Below are 15,907 nucleotides of genomic sequence, written 5' to 3'. Positions count from 1 at the left end.
GTATTTAAGAATTCATAGCAACAACAGTGCCAGCAGCAAATCTACACAAAACACACACTCTCGAGCACAAAGACAGTTCCCCTGCTGCTTCAATGCCTCGATGCCCCAACTTGCGTATCTATATCTCTATATCTCTCTGTTTAGCTTTCGCTCATTCGATACAAGTGTTTCAGCGCTTTTCCTCGAGTGAGTGCGACGAATTTCTTGGCGGAGCGTTGATTGAGAGTTTCTTTTTGATGTCGCAAGGGGAAGCGCTCTGTGTGTGCGTGAGTGGGTGGGTGGGTGTGTTGGGTGTTTGGGTGGCATGCCTGCATGCGAGTATGTTAAACATGCTGGGCAACAGGCAAAACTATTAGGCCAGTCAGTCAGTCGCACCGTTCAGCGCTCGGCGTTCAGTCGCTCTTCGAGATTCTCGGGCTTCGCGTTGCCAAAATGCGACGACGTCACCGCAAAGTCCTTATAAAGGCCATATTTTCGAAAGACAGTTCTCCATAAACGGTAGCCGAAAAGCGAAAAAAAATAAAAATAAATAAATAAAAAGTTTCCACTGTGCGCCGGGAATTTTAAGCAACACGTGCCATGAGCTGTTTCTTCCGCTTATTTGTAAGCTGCATCGCAGTTGTAAATCGTTTGTTGTTTTCGATGACAAATTCCACTTACTGCCAATTTTTGCCAACTTTTTCAAAGCCCAACCAGCTGACCGTTCTTTATCTTATCGCAGCAAGTACACAGAGTGGAAAATTGAGCTCGCGAAGCACAATAGTTACACAATGTTATCTGCTGGATGGGCGAACTTTTCACCATGTTAGCCCAAAGCAAATTTTGGTTATAAAATTAGTTTGTGTGTGTTTGTGTTTAGCTACGTTGCTTATTTATGCAAGTGAAATTAATTTGGGGCCCTGGGTGCGCGAAACTCGCGAGTGGGAAAACAAAAATAAGCGAGTGATTCAATTCGAGCTGAACATGCAAGCGTCTAGAACGTGTTTATTTTGAAAATTACCACAAAATGATGGAGGTTTTCCCCCAACTCAACGCAACTCAACTCTGTTTGCGGCCACGCGGCGGATGAGCAATGTTGCCAGTTCAACTAATTCAGCATACATAGTTTATTCAATTTCAATAGAGATTGTTTGGCTTAAAAAGTTATTGAATCAAGTGCTGCACGGGTAGAGCAAGTTTTACAATTAGCCGCCTGCTGCACAAGGGGATAATGCAATAATCGTTGCTCAAACTTTTCATTATCCATTTGGCCTGACCATCATTGAGTTTTCCCCACCGCTTTTCCTTCCTCTTGCAGGCCAGTCCCGGCAAAATGGACGGCAATCCACTTTCGGAAATAGAAGAAATTGTCAAGACGACCACGGTAAGTGCTTCAGTCGATGATGGTGTCGAGCGCAGGACTAATTCCATCCTCCTGCATGTTTTCTAATCTCCAGGAGCAGCACGAGTCCAACAGTCGCGTGGATGGAGGCGGAGGTGTGGAAAATGCCAGCACCAACGGCCATGGTCGATCCCACGACAACAATGATGAGGTGAGAATCCTACGACCACCATGGAGTTTGCTTCTATCTAAAGCAAATTAAATCCTTTCTCCTTTCCAGAGCCACACCTCTGTGTCAGACAAGGCTGCAGCCCTCAAAAAGCGGCAATGCGTCTTCGCGGAGCTGATGTCCACGGAGGAGGCGTATGTCCAGGATCTGCATGAGATCGTCAATGGGTACGTGTCGAGTTTGTTAGTGATTTATTCAATTTATAACTCACCTCTGAATATCCTCTTTCCAGTTACATGACAGAGATTAACAACACGAACAGTGATATACCCATGCCCGAGGACCTAAAGGGCGGCAAAATGAAGTTGGTATTCAACAATATTAAAGACATCTACGAGTGGCACAGGGAGTGAGTATAGAGCACCCTTTCATATCAAATGGGCAACTTATTCAACATATCCGTGCTATTTCCAGCTTCTTCCTAAGAGCCCTGCGCAACTGCCAAAAGTCGCCGGCGGACCTGGGTCCGCTCATCAAGCGCTCAGCCACCAAGTTCGCGCTGTACTACACCTATTGCAGCAACAAACCGCTGTCAGAATACATAGTCAGCGCCCATTATCAGTATTTCGATTGCATACGTCAGAAGCTGGGCCATCGTCTAGATGTAAGTTAAAACTAATCATAGTTGGAATGTGTAACTAATTTCTCGCTGCCTTCCCAATTCGCAGCTGAGTAACCTGATCATCAAGCCGGTGCAGCGAATCACCAAGTACGAGCTACTCATCAAGGAGATCATCAAGGCCACCGAGGGAGCAGGCCTGTACAAGGAGGTGCCCATGCTGCAGGAGGCCTACCAGCAGATGAAGGTGGTCGTCAAGACGGTCAACGATATGATGGTGGTGCTGCGCAGCTTGCAGGACTTCGATGGGGAGATAACCGCCCAAGGAAGCCTGCTGATGCAGGGACCCATGAACTGCGTGGTGGATGCGGCACAGAAGCACCGCGAGCTGCAGGTGTTCCTCTTCCAGCAGATCATCATCTTTGCGGATATTGAGAAGACCAAGAACCAGTACGCCAGTCCCATATTCAAATACAGATCGCACATACAGGTGAGTGGAATAAAACATAGAACTTTCGAATGTGTTAACAATATCTGAATATTACTCAATCAGCTCAATCACATGCAAATGAAGGAACTGGGCGACTGCCGCTTCCAAATCAGGTCGACCGACCCCAAGATCCCGGAGATGACGATCATCTGCCAGGCGGCGTCGCAGGAGAACTACGCGGGGTGGCGCGATATGCTAAACAAGATACTGCAGCAGCAGAACGACCTGATCTTCATGCTCTCCAATCCCCTGTCAACCAAAAACAAATGAACGCCGTTGGCGTAAAAAATTCCAAATGATAAGGCAGGAAAGCTTAACAGCAAGCAAGAACAACAAACGAAAGTATGAGAAAATGATATTGAAATGTGTTTTGGGCAAAGGTGTTCCGCCACCCAAGTGAGCATTAGCCTCGCACTTGTTTTTCCGTCTGTGCGTTTGTTTACGGATAGTTTTGCTCACTCACACCCAGAAACACTCGCATACTCAATCCTAATTTGTATGTAACTTGTAATTGTAATTTATTTATTCGTCATCAACTGCGTTTCCGTTCAGTCCACCTTTAGGTTTTAGTTTGAGCCGCCTTTCTGTTCTTTAAGTTATTGTTTTCGATTCCGGATTTGTGTGTATGAAACGCAAAGTATTATATGCTCAAGATTACCTTTGACATTGTGTGCATTTTTAACGTAATTAGACTCCTTTGCTCTTAGTTTTACTTTTCCGAGTCTGATTTACTAACGATCCGCAGCCGAGAACTACTCAGAATCAAAAGCAATTTACATTTCGTTTTCGTTTCGTATTTTTATTCGCATTGAACGCAGAGTAAGAGTATAACTATTCTAGCCTTAGTTTTCGGTACATAGTTTTAGTTAAACTGCTAAATGTTAATCATAGTTTAAACTTTAGTAATTTGATTTGCTTTGCATAACTAAAGCAGATATTCGTGTAATGGCACTCGTTCGAGTGTAACAACGTCGTGAAATAATTTAAGTTTAACTTTAGTTTTTGAATGCAATGCAAAGCGTATTTGTACTTTATGATTTACAAATAAAATATTTAAGCTTTAAACGTAATCAAAACCAGAAACAATAAGTTTTGAATTATTCTAATTTTAAACTATGCCCAAAATAAAAATAATTCCTGCTCGGATGTAATTATTTTTGGTTTTCGCATTCTTTTTACCGATTTTCAGTTATTCTGTTCAAAACAAGTTCACAACCCTTGTAGGCTAAGCAGTCATCAAAGCACCTAAATAATAACACTTAAGCGAATCCCAAACTGTATCCCTTGACAATTTTTCGAAGCATATTTCTCTTTGGTGTCTGTGCGTTTATGTTAGTTGGTAAGCAGGAGCCAGTTAGGCCAATGTACAGTGTAGCATACGAGGATAAGTCTCTTGCAAGCAAATTACTCAAACAGGACCAGGATTTGATTAAACGATTATATGTATAGAAGAACACGAGACGAAGTTACTAAGCGGTTGTCCACCCAAATGCTTTCAATCCGATTTTGTCTCTTAGAAGCACCTGCACACACCGAAATGCCGAGACGCCGGCTACAGTCTGGAACATGAATATGAATGCTAGTTGCATATATCAGTGCGAGGAAAAACAATAATGATTTAGCAAAGCTAAATGTAGGAAGCAAACATGAAATGTATTTTTTTACAACAATTGTGAAACGAACCGCCGGCATATTCGTAATTAAATGTTAAAGTCGCGACGACGGATCGGATGGTTGGATCGATGGATTGATGGATCAATGGATCAAATGATCAAATGATTAAATGATCCGATGACAAGCAAACGCACAGTGAGGGGAACTCAATGGCCACAAAATTTTCTACATTTTTGCACTTAACTCGTGGAACTCTACTCAACTCACAACTCCGATCGACCGTAACCATGTAACATACTGAATTCTTTTCGATTATATTATATTATATAAATGGCACTTACCGATTAACTAATTGTTGTACTTAAGCCCCTGTCGAAATTCTAGATAATTGTGGTAATTAAAGTGTGTGTTTTAGTTTATCTAATTACTCTGACTAACTATAAATATATTACTTACAACTGCGACATCATGTGTACGTCAGTGCAATGCGAACAGCATCAAGTAAACGTGTTAATCTGTGTTTTAGCCAAGTAAGCAACAGCTTTTCCCTCGGAAAACGCCAGGAGCCCGGAAAAGCCGGGCGAGATCAACTTTTGGCCCGGGCGCTGGCTGCAAATAAATATAAATATATCCAGAAACCACTATGCAAATTGTATGTAACCAACAAAGCATGTAATCTGAATTTAAATTTTTCAAAGTGAATAATAATAAAGCAAAAGTAGCTGAATAAACCCAACATACTCAATGGAAATGTTTTTTTAATATTGCGATGCCCCGTGATTTAAATCATTTTGAAATCCGCGACGGTTAGATGGGATTTAAATTTGGCGCTTAGTTTGAAATAAGTGGGAACCCTAAAATTTATTCGACTGAATGGTGAATGGTAAGTAGCATAGAAGAAGAAACGCGGGAAATTCAAATGTCTGAAAAAATACGGTTGGATTTAATTTATTTTTAAAGAGTCACTCCGACTTACATTAAGTATTCTTCCATTGGCCAAACAATGAGATTTGCATTTGTTGTAGTCAATAAAAAGCATTTTTGTTTTATTTAATTGTAATTAATTAAGTCTACTTATAAAAATGCTATCAGTTTTGAGCCAGCTGTACGCCAATTGATCTACCTTTCGCCGCCTCCGGGTCTCTTAGATGACCTAACCAATTCCCAAGTGGCTTAGACTCCCCGACGTGCCTGTCCTTCGTCGGGAATCTCGGATCCTGCGGATGCCGCGGATGCAGCCTGGTGCAGTTGCTTCAGCTCGTTGTAGAGCCTCAGGGCGAGCTGCGTGTTGGGCGCCCACTGGCGCCCCGGCACTTGATGCTCCTTGGGCGGCTGCACGCACATCTTGACCAGCTTCAGCAGCGCCTTGGAGAGCCGCACGCCGCTGAGGAGGCCGGGCTGAAAGGTTCCGCCGCCCAGGAGGATGTGCTCGCAGAAGATCTGAAAGTTGTTGTTCTGCTGGATGTGCGTGCAGGTCTGCTTCTCCTCGTCGCACAATCCCCGGCAGGAGTGGAAGTGGCAGTCCTGGTGGGCGTGGCACTTGACGCCCCTGGACAAACGCTTGTCCAATTGGCTCTCCACGTAGACGTGCTCGGCACTTTGGTACTTCAGCCTGCGCTCAGAGGCGGTGCCGAAGCGATTCACCTGCATCTTGCACATCTTCAGGGGCTCCGGCTTCATTTCGTCCAGGCGGAAAATGTACTCCATAATATTGAGGGCGTGCTTCAGCCGCTGCACGCGATTGGAGGCCCTGTGGAGTTATAAGATACATATATTCTGAGCTTGTTATTTGCGATAGAGCTGAGAACCCACAGATACTGCATTATGCTGGGGTTGGACTGCACAATCTGCAGTCCCTCAGTGGCGTAGTAGGGTCCACAGGAACCCAGAACTGCCGGAAATATGGACTCCTCGTCGAAGAGCTTGCCCATCATGTAGTTGTTGTCCTTGAACAGCCTCCAGAAACTGACCATCTGCTGCGAGTTATTATCGGCTATTTCCTGGTTGACTAAAGCGCGTATCTGAAATTTCCCTATGAAGGCCATACATTTATCCGTTACTTTATGTAATTACCATATTATCATCCAGGGTGACATTGTACGCCAGGATGATGTGAAGCTTCACGATCTCGTGGAACTCCTCGAGCTTGGGGTATATCGACTCCCCCTTGTTGTTCGTCCAGCTCAGCTCGTCGTCGTTGTGCCTGGCCAGCTAAGTGAATGGGAAAAGGAAGACTCGTAGTCTTGGCAACTAGAAAACCGCGACCTACCTTCACCGCATACAAATCGCCGTTCTTTTCGGCCGTAAAGAGGATAGTTTTCATATCATTCAGCGGACACTGAAAGTTGTCAAAGGAAGATTGGGCACCACAAAGTTCCTCACACAGAGAGCCGCTGTACTCATGCTTTTCAAATTTCTGGCACTATTTAATAAGGGGTTTTATTGAAATATTTGTTACAGCGTTGGAAATAGTTGTGGTTAAGTGGTTAAGTTACCATTAAGTTGAGGCTCCGATGGGACATCAACTTGAAGCAGAACTTGAGGTTGAGGAAGGCGTAGCTGAAAATGCCCACTGCCAGCAGGACCGCAATTAGAACCGTGCGCTGCATTCCGAACCGAATTTTCCGACGCAGGGCGGTCAACATTTTAAAGGGCAGAGACTTCCATTTTTAACCAACTCGCTTACACACCCCATCGAAGGTACGGGTATATACCCTTAAAGCCCAGAACTGTCAGCCAAAACTGACACGTCCTTGACATGCGCACTCGAATCCGAATCCTGTTTATCGATGAGTATCGCAATCAGTGCTGCCCATGTATCCTTTATTTTTAAATACAGATACGCCAGAAACAGATTCTCCTGAAATTGTCTTCAAAATGATTTCCTTTCATGCACTCTTTTTCCACTCTTTGCCCAAAATAAAGTCAGGTTTGTATTTTGAAATTATTACTTAACGTATAATTCTTTATTTATACTCTCAGCTAAATTGAGCAATTTACTTTACTTAATTCATCAATTTTTATTTGTATTTTTAATAAGTTGTCTTTTAATTTCATTCAAGTGTTTAGAGTTTCCGTTTTGCTTTTGCTTCTGGTTTCTTTGCTCTGCCTTACTAAAAATTATTTAAATTCAGAATCATATACCTAGGTTCAAGTTTATTGTTGTATATTAATAATATAATTATTATTCCGCCTCTCTGCACCGCATATTCTCAGTGTGTCGGAACACGAATCTGTCTGTCAAGTCTGTGAAGTCTGTAAAGTCTGTAAAGTCTGTGAAGTCTGTATAGTTTAAGTGTTTTTCTTCTGGGCCTGGCTAATATTCACCTTTGCATGTATTTATATACTTAAGATAACCGTTCTGTATGCACAATTTTAACTAGTTATGTACACAACTATATGTGGCTATGACAAATGCTAGAACATATCCGAACCACCAACTAAAGTACAAACAGGTAAAAAAAGTCGCTAGGGTATAATGCCATTGTTAATTGTGTTAATTCAGCTATATTTCTCAATCGGCATCTCACTACTTCCTGCAGCTGGCCTTAACTTCTGTTCTTTTGTGTGTGATTATCGTGGCCCGAAAATCGGTCCTTCGGGTTAATTGGTAAGTGTGTGTCCTTGCTACGTGAACTTTAAGGGGATTTGCCGCGGTTCTAGCTGTTTCCCATAGTAGTTTTCCTATTAGCGGATAATTTCTCTAACTCGGTCCGTTGTTTTGGGGATGCATTTTGGGGGCTAATTGTTTCGGCAGATCAGAATCTGTTATTTACAGTTCGAATAGTGCACACAACTTAAGACCAGTCCGTTTCCGTTTCCGGTGCCCAGTTCTCGCACCTTAACGCCATTTTGAGGTGCCTGTTTAATTCTTCGTTTTTCGTTTTGGTTTTATATACTTGATTTAACTTTACGCAATGTTAACATTCTGTCTTTTGATTTTGTTACAAAATCGCACGGCCGCGTGGCATTTGAATTTTTTGTTGGTTTTTTTTCGGTTTCGTAGCTCCGTTTAACTCATTATTGTTTTTCTTAGTTCATTAAAATAATGTAAAAAATCTGCAAATTGCATGCTCCTCGTTAATTAATGTGCCTTTAAAAAATGTCTATGATTTCTCTATATGTATTCATTCTTATATTTACAGCAGTTTTCATTTTCGATTTGGTTTCGCGAACTTGATCCTCTAGTGTTTTTCGTTTGAGTCTCGCAGTGGATCGTGTTCTTGTTGTTCTTTTATTTAAAACCTTTGTTTTTGGCAGTGCATTTATATTTATTATTTTCGGTTCACTAATTCATAATGATTCGCCACGGCTAAAGACTACAAATAAAGTTCATTTAGTAGTTACTCGTAAATTAGGTTATTAATTAATCAACAGCAGTTATTTACAATTTTCTCAGTTTTCTCGGTTTTCTCGGTTTTCTTTGTTCTCACGCAAGGTACGTCTGATTCAACGGCCATTAAAATAAGTTGGAGTGCTTAGTTTACAATTAGATGTTTAAGTTATTTTTGAGAGCAACTGAATCTACGAGAGATACGACTAGAAAGTATAATTGGAAGACAGTTGTTGGGGGATAATACACTTGAAACGAATCGCGGAGAAATCGAAAAAGATTGTGGGTCTCTGGGTGAAACGCAAACGTATTTAATCGTATTTAATCCTTGAGCAAAACGGCTTATTGCTTTATTACAAAAATCGCAAGCAGTCCCTGAAAAAACGCGCATATCAAATAAATGCTAACAAAACTCTCACTTTTTTCTGTGTAATCTTAACACTCGTTTTTGTAACATTAAACTTGTTGTCCTTAGTGTGCCAAACTACAGTTGCTGTTCTTTTCTTGCGGTTTTGTTTGTTAATTAATGGTTAATTTCTTTATTTAGTTACAGTTGCGTTTGCATTTGCAGTTGCTGAAACTCTAAATCTTGTGGCTCTGCTTCGATCTGATCTATCTGATCCATCTGATCGCATCCTTATAGCTAGCTTTAACTGGTATGTTAGATTGGTTGTCTATCATCTAGGCTTGAGTAGGTGTGCATTATTATTTCCATTTGCCTTGGCTCTTAACTATGTATATGGGTTTAGTCAATTTAAATATGCAAATTCAAAACCTTCGCTTAATGTTTAAGTTGAATATACAAATGCCCTCCTCTGATACCGCTTGTATTTATTATGTATACGCACTGTTAGCTTAAGTATTTCTTTCTTTTCATTATTTAAAATAGTCGTTGTTCATCTTCCACTTTCTCTTGTGTTTGCAGCTGATGTGATTCGTGTGTGTGGCTTGTGCATTGGGCCGAGTGAATTTCTGGGAGGTACAAGTATTTACAAGTGCTCCAAGATTCCTTGGGGAACTTCATAAAATGTTTCACTTCAAATTGTACGGATAACCACCCATATAACTTCAAGAGAACCACCCTTGCAAATCCACCCTTTCCGTAGTGCATCATGTGTCTGATCTGACTGATCTGTCTCGCTTTAAACAGAGCTTTGGCTTAGCAAAAATTAACTTTAATTCTCTTAACTTTTTGGCAGTGTAAAAATTGTAATTAAATGTAAATATGGTACTCGATCGGCCGAACAACACCGCTGCTTCCTCGGCTTGTCCTATTGCTTGTCCAGTCGCCACATGATTAGTCTTCGTCCAGGCTCTGCGATCGCCGCTTCGAGACCACCAGGTATTTGCGGCCAAAGTAGGGTGAATCTAGGGGAGGATGCAGGATTCGGGATGCAGTGAGTCCGTAACCGTGACCGCCACCGCTCACTTCTTGCGCAGGAAATCGGTGTACTTGCGTGCTCGCTTGCGCACTCGCTTCAAGGCCGATCCCAACCGGAACTGGTCGTCGGTTAGATCGTAGGCGGGGTGGTTGAGCAGGTGGTGCACGTGGTGGCCGTGGGTGTGCGTGTGGGCGTGGCTGTGGTGCGATTGTGAGTGCGGTGAGTTGGCGTGATGGTAGTGGTGCATCTGGACAAAGTCATCGCCGGCGGGATTCACGGACCCCGACAGCGGGGAACCCGGCGACATGGGCTGGGCAGCCAGCAAATTGTGCTCGGAGGCGGCGTCGAAGGACTCGAAGTGGTGCAGCTGCTGGTGGTGCGTCAGTGGTTGTGGCGATGGCAGCGACGAGGAGTGCTCGCTGGTGGTGGAGGCGCCACCGCCTGCAGCGCCCTCCAGGCCGCCAAACTCCTTGGGCAGCTCGTCTATGCCCAGGGACTTCTCGAAGTGCGAGTTGCCCGACATGTTCGTGTAATCGTAACTGGGATAGGTGTAGGGCAGGTAGCCCGCATGGTGACCCACCTCACAACCCACCTCGGAACCACCAGCCGCACCACTTCGGTTGTTGATGAACTTGACCTCGTTGGCATTCCGCTCCAGGCTGCTGCTGAACACGATGTTTATGTTGTTCGAGCTCGTGGACAAGTTGATATTCGTGGGCGAGAGCTGCTCCGTGGAACTCTGATTCAGGTTCGTCTCCTTCGAGTTGGCCCTGTAGTTCTGGAAACACTCGGCAGCATCGCTGGACGCGGTGTTGGTGGTATTGGTGTTGTTGTTATTGGCATTGACTTGACCTTGCTGGAAATTGTTCTTGTACTGAAACTCCAGGGCGTTCGAGGGCTGAAAGGGATAGTTCTTGGAGTTGTTCAGAATGTCACTGGCTGTGGCATCGCCCTTGGACAGATACTGATGGATGTCCTCGCTGGTGATCTGCAGGTCCTGATCCAAGTAGCTGTTGCACTGTATGTAGTTGTAGTTGTTGCTGCAGCAGTTGTTGTACGCCTCGCCGGCATCCTGGTGGAACATCACCGTGGTGGTGGCCTCATCCTCGAACTCACAATGGTAGCTGCCACTGCCCTTGCTGCCCCGACTTCCCTTGCTGCCCCGCCGCTTCCTAGCGGCCGCTGCCGAAGTGCTGGGCCCCTCGTCGTAAACGACGGTGCTGGTGGTGATCTTGCGGCACGGCTTCTTTTCCGGTTCCGGCTCCGGCACTTGCCACGCGTCCAGCTTGTCCTCCTCCTGCTCCCGCTCAGTACCTCCGCCGACTGCGCCCTCCATTTCGGAGGGCGATCGACCATCGGCCAGGAAGCTCCATCGAATCGGCGACGGGGAGCAGGCGTACTCCGGCAGCTCGCTGCTGCCCAGTGCGCCCTTCGAGCTCTGACGCTCCAGTGTGGAACCCTCGGGCGCCATGCTCTTGGCCCGGTCGAAGATCGAGGTCAGCGAACCCAGTTGGCTATTGGGGCGACTGGCGTTCAGGCCCCTCAGCGATATGGAAGTGTAGCTGGGGTGTCGGTGCTCGGGCAGCAGGCTCCGCTGACTGCGGTGGTGCTTACGCACCAGGGCCGAGGCAGACTTGATGGAGTTGTTGCGACTCAACGATGACCTGGAGCCGTACAGACTCGTCGAGTCCGTCTGGTAGCAGTAGTCCGAGCTGGTGCAACAGCTGCTCGGGCGTCGGGATGAGCCGTAGAGGTCCTCGGCGAAGCACTGGGCCAGTTCGGTGCGGGAGGAGCTATTGGTGGCAGTGGTGTTGCAGCAGGTGCGTCTAACCATAATCTCCTGCACCTCCCGGTCCGAGCAGGCGGGGTCCTGGCACACGTTCGTCGTGGATATGTCCGTGACGGAGCGGTGCCGGCGACTGGTGCAGATCGATGGACGCACCACCGAGTGGTTGGCGGAGCTCTGGTGGGCGCCCGGCAGACTGCCGCTGCCCTGGCGGCGACTCCGGCGACTGTGGCGAGTGTGGTGCGAGTGGTGGTGGTGCGAGTGCGGCGAGGTGTGGCGACTGTGGTGCGGACTGTGGCTGTGCTTGCGCTGCTGGCAGTGGTGCAATGGCGGTGGTGGCTGGTGCTGCTGCTGCTGCTGCTGATGTACTGGTGGTGCTGGCTGCTGTGGCGGTGCTTGCGAGGAATTGGCCTGATCACATACGACTTCCTTCTCATAGCTACAGTGTACGTATTCGTGTGTGGCATAGCGGGACTGATGCTGCTGTTGGTGGTGCCCCTGCTGCCCCTGTTGCTGCTGCCCCTGTTGCTGCTGCTGATGCGACTGATGCGACTGATGCGACTGATGCAGCTCCTCAGCGCGACTCGTGGAACGAACACTGGCAGAGTCAGGAGGCGAGGCGCTCCTCAGTCAAGGCCCGCTGCTCGGGCAGACAGGTGGAGGCTGACGAGGGTGATGGGGCGCAGAGGCAGCGCTCCGGCCCTGGTGTGTACTTCGGCCGCCTTCTAAAAATCGCTCGGATGCAGCTGCCCAGCAAAAGGCGGTGAGGAAACGCAAACGTAAACGGAAACGGAAACAGAAACACAGGTCGAGAATACGAAAAAGCAATTAATACGGCGGGCCAAATTGTGCGCTTCTCAGCTTCGTTCATCGTTAGCAGTTCATTTAGTTTATGGACGGGCTTTTTTTCTTTCGGGCGTTCTTAGCTGCGATGCATTCACTACTGCTGCTAATTAATAAAGTGCATGCAAAAAGTCCATGCCAATAATACGCATGCAATTTGAGAATTGGAGAAGGGCAACAAAAACACATCATGCACAGTCTGTACTCGTATATGACCAACAAAACACATCTTTGACATGGCGATGGTGAAGTCGACAGGGCTGGTTGATTGATGGACTGATAGATTGGTTAATTAATTTACTCAAATGATTTTCATTTAGGCTTTTTTGTGCGGCTGCGGCAATAATAGTTGCAATAAATAATAGTTAACTTTGCTACAGAAGTAAAACTAAAACTAAAAACTATACATTTCACCGCAGCTGCAATTCATTTAATTATGGCCAATTAGATTTTTGGGCTAACACGTTGAAGGCATGAAAAATAATGATTACGGATTAATTGACTGGCATTTAAATAATAAATGCTTTGTGAATGGAGAAGTCAGAGGGTTTGAATGACATGTGTTTATTTTCAGTCGCATTATTGGCACTTTTCTTTCTGATCTTTGAGCGAGTGGGTGAGTTGGGTGTTTGGTGTGTGGTGTTCGGTTTTCAGAGAGTGGTGCGACTTTTTATTACTTAGCCAATCGGTTCGCTCCTCTTTTTGTCTCTAAAATAGTTGGTCCCAAGATCAGTGGCTTTCCCTTCACTTGCGTACTATAAAGGAACGAAAGGAAAACAATGTAAGCTACGGTTCATCAGATCCGAACTGTCGGTGGTTCGTTTCAGCGCTTCAGCTTGAGCCTTAGCCTAGTTGGATATATACGTCTATATGTTTGGTGGCTATATATATGGCTTAGATTCGACTGGGTGCATTTGGTTTTGGGCATTTTCGTGTAAATGCTTTCGTGATTGACTGAGTGGCTGAGTGGCTGCGTGGTGACTCAGTGGGTCAGTGGCTCAGCTGGGTTGTGGTGGCTTATTATTAGCGGTGGTGCTGGGTCAACCTACATGACATCCTTCCGTGCGCCGAGTGCCGGCGGAAACTGTAGTCGTCGACCTCGTCGTAGTGGCACTTCCGCGCCACCTGCGGCGTCTGCAGATTGGTGCCGTAGTTCGTGTAGCAATGGCCACCCGATCCGGAAGCGGATCCGAGGACTCCGCCGGGACCATAGCTGCTCGATCCGGGACCCAGCAGATTGGTGCTATCGCTCAGCGGATAGGGACCCATGCCTTCAACCGTCAGGGAAAACGAGGTCGTACCAAACACTTGATTATTACAATGCACGGCAAAGGAATTTCTCGGTTTGTTTTTTTTTTTTTTGATTTTCAATTTTCAATTATCGATTGAGTTTTGGTTTTCATTTCATGCAAGATCAGATAGGCGCCAATATTGGTAGTTGTTGTCGAGTCGAGTTGGTTACATACAATAGTTGAGTGTTGGTTGTGTGTTAGAGGTCCAGTTGATGGTTGATTTTGATCGATTGATTGATAGGGTTCCAATGTTTAAAATTGTTTGATCCGAAAAAAACACAATTCATAAATCCGAATGGAAATAAACAATGCAAGATAGTTAATTTATTCAGACGGACGCGAGCATCGCATCAGATTTTAGTTACAGATTAGAAGTAGAAGAGAGTAGTACAGATCGAATTTCTACAATAACAAGCCACTAAGTTAATAGGACATTCCAAATAATACAAGTACTTCACAGTTACTAGGCAAACGATAAGAGTCGCAAATTCATAGATACACACACACTTAGATTAATGAGTGGAGATGATGGAGCTTGGAGAAAGGGATTTTGAATGGATCGAGGAAATGCAGAATTTGTTGTTGTGGTAAACTAACGAAACATCTATTGTCTAATTGCTCGAAAAGGTGTGTTTGTCAACAGCCAAATTTCATGTTTCCCTGTCACCCAAAAAACAATGTTTTAAAATCCCTACAGATTTTAGACGCATTTTCGGTTGTGTCAAACAAAAAATTAATTATGCGACGCGTTAGGCAAGTTTGGTTCGTGAGGCAATTTACATAGATACAGTTTGTTCGGCTTAAACAGTTAACAGTTAACGAGTAAATTCAAAATTAGGGTCTTTTATGTTTACCTACAGGACATTTACTGGCTTGTGTGTTGTGTGTGTGTGTGTGTGTGTGTTTGTCTCACAACCTGTGTGTATGGATATGCAAATATTGGGTGTGTGGTTCGAGCAATTTGCACAACAAATAACGAGGAAATTAAAAACTCAAACGGAAACTGGAAGTGAAACTGAAACGCAATCGAGGTGTGGTTGTGGTTTCAGGATGTCAGGATGGGAAGGATTCCGATGATTCGGAGGACTCGTATTCGGATTCGGGTTCGGATTCGGGTTCGGATTGGGGTTCGGAATCGGATTCGGATTCGGATTCGGGTATTTGGGGTGCAACGCCGGCGTGTTTTGGATTCTTACGTGAGTCATGTTGGGTCTTCTCCTCGGATACCATCAAGGCGGCATGCTCGATGCCAGAATTCATACTTTGTGGCTCCAAGCTATTTGTGCAGTTTAGCATACTCCTGAAATTCGCACACTCTACGATTATGTTTTAAGTGTAAACGTATTTGGTAAATTTAATTTCTTTGCAACTAATGAAAGCAATTTCGAGAGTTTTGTCGGGTTCTGTTGGCTGTTTCATTGAAGTCGGGAGAGACACCGAAATGGTTCTCGCTGGAGGATTCTGTAGTTAGTGTACTGTAGCTATGGGCTGCTTGGAAGTTATTAGGCGCGGCTTAAAAATCATAGATGAAATCAAACGAAAGCAAATAAAAATGGTAATAAAATAACATTTATTTGAAATCAAACATATAACGTGAAATTAAATTAAACTAGCACTAGTACTAATTGAAATATGGCTCCCACGTCCTCCGCCCCAGAATCTTCCAGGAATTGCTATGAGTGAAGTTGGTGATTGAAGTTTATAAGTTATTTGAAAGGACTGGACGGGCGGTCAGTGGTGGGTGTCACACTGGTTCTGGGTTCTATCTGGGGGGGTAGCTTTCTTAGCGGAGCTTCACTGTGCCTTGGTATGCACGCTACCCTTCTCGTTGTCCTCGTTCTGCGACAACTCAAAGTCCGCGGTGGTGCAACTGTTTCCGTTGGCATTATCCTCGCTATATGGTCAAAGATCGGGCAACAAAATCAGTGTGCATGTGGTGTGGCAGTGTGTGAGTGGGGCTTTTGTGGAATGTATGGATAGACCACTGTAAACCAACCAATTTATTTTTTATAATTTGATAATGAGCGATGGGGGGAAACGGGGCGCAATGATAGCGAT

At 45.1% G+C, this 15,907-nt stretch overlaps 3 protein-coding genes across 6 annotated transcripts in view; 1 reads left to right on the top strand and 2 right to left on the bottom strand.

Annotated features, from left to right (window-relative positions):
- The window catches only part of LOC120450264 (kalirin), a 39,741-nt gene extending 34,788 nt beyond the window's left edge, over nucleotides 1-4,953 (top strand). For 3 of the 4 annotated variants that reach the window (XM_039633155.1, XM_039633157.2, XM_039633159.2), the window contains 7 exons: nucleotides 1,298-1,363; nucleotides 1,437-1,532; nucleotides 1,602-1,717; nucleotides 1,783-1,899; nucleotides 1,965-2,154; nucleotides 2,219-2,599; nucleotides 2,663-4,953. In XM_039633155.1, coding sequence (XP_039489089.1) covers nucleotides 1,298-1,363; nucleotides 1,437-1,532; nucleotides 1,602-1,717; nucleotides 1,783-1,899; nucleotides 1,965-2,154; nucleotides 2,219-2,599; nucleotides 2,663-2,869 — 1,173 coding nt within the window. In that variant the 3' untranslated portion in view covers nucleotides 2,870-4,953. Of the gene's footprint in view, nucleotides 1-384; nucleotides 604-1,297; nucleotides 1,364-1,436; nucleotides 1,533-1,601; nucleotides 1,718-1,782; nucleotides 1,900-1,964; nucleotides 2,155-2,218; nucleotides 2,600-2,662 lie in introns of those variants that run through there. The other variant, XM_039633160.2, reaches the window with a different exon arrangement.
- Nucleotides 4,954-5,251: 298 nt separating this feature from the next.
- On the bottom strand, nucleotides 5,252-6,929 carry LOC120448421 (divergent protein kinase domain 1C). Its single transcript, XM_039630420.2, has 5 exons — nucleotides 6,709-6,929; nucleotides 6,483-6,635; nucleotides 6,287-6,424; nucleotides 6,026-6,234; nucleotides 5,252-5,963 (listed from the first exon to the last, which is right to left on the bottom strand). Exons 1-5 carry the CDS (start codon nucleotides 6,856-6,858, stop codon nucleotides 5,387-5,389), a joined length of 1,227 nt encoding a protein of 408 aa, XP_039486354.1. The 5' UTR covers nucleotides 6,859-6,929; the 3' UTR covers nucleotides 5,252-5,386.
- A 218-nt stretch (nucleotides 6,930-7,147) lies between these two features.
- LOC120450536 (glucose transporter type 1) overlaps nucleotides 7,148-15,907 on the bottom strand; it is a 35,628-nt gene continuing 26,868 nt past the window's right edge. Inside the window, 2 exon segments of the mRNA XM_039633627.1 lie at nucleotides 7,148-12,460; nucleotides 15,046-15,149. Of these exon segments, the coding sequence (XP_039489561.1) occupies nucleotides 9,972-12,460; nucleotides 15,046-15,149 (2,593 nt within the window). The 3' untranslated portion in view covers nucleotides 7,148-9,971.

This window comes from Drosophila santomea, chromosome 3L (genome assembly GCF_016746245.2).
Source record: "Drosophila santomea strain STO CAGO 1482 chromosome 3L, Prin_Dsan_1.1, whole genome shotgun sequence".
NCBI classification, from domain to species: Eukaryota; Metazoa; Arthropoda; class Insecta; order Diptera; family Drosophilidae; genus Drosophila; species Drosophila santomea.
The sequence above is the reverse complement of the archived record's forward strand: the minus strand, read 5'-3'. Positions and strand labels throughout refer to the sequence as shown.

Bases quoted from the DNA above. Each gene is read 5' to 3' on its own strand.
- LOC120448421 (XM_039630420.2), bottom strand. From the start codon at position 6,858: ATGTTGACCGCCCTGCGTCGGAAAATTCGGTTCGGAATGCAGCGCACG. The intron at 6,636-6,708 runs GTAACTTAACCA...CTTATTAAATAG, and splicing joins ATCGGAGCCTCAACTTAATG to TGCCAGAAATTTGAAAAGCA. The intron at 6,425-6,482 runs GTAGGTCGCGGT...CCATTCACTTAG, and splicing joins GCGATTTGTATGCGGTGAAG to CTGGCCAGGCACAACGACGA.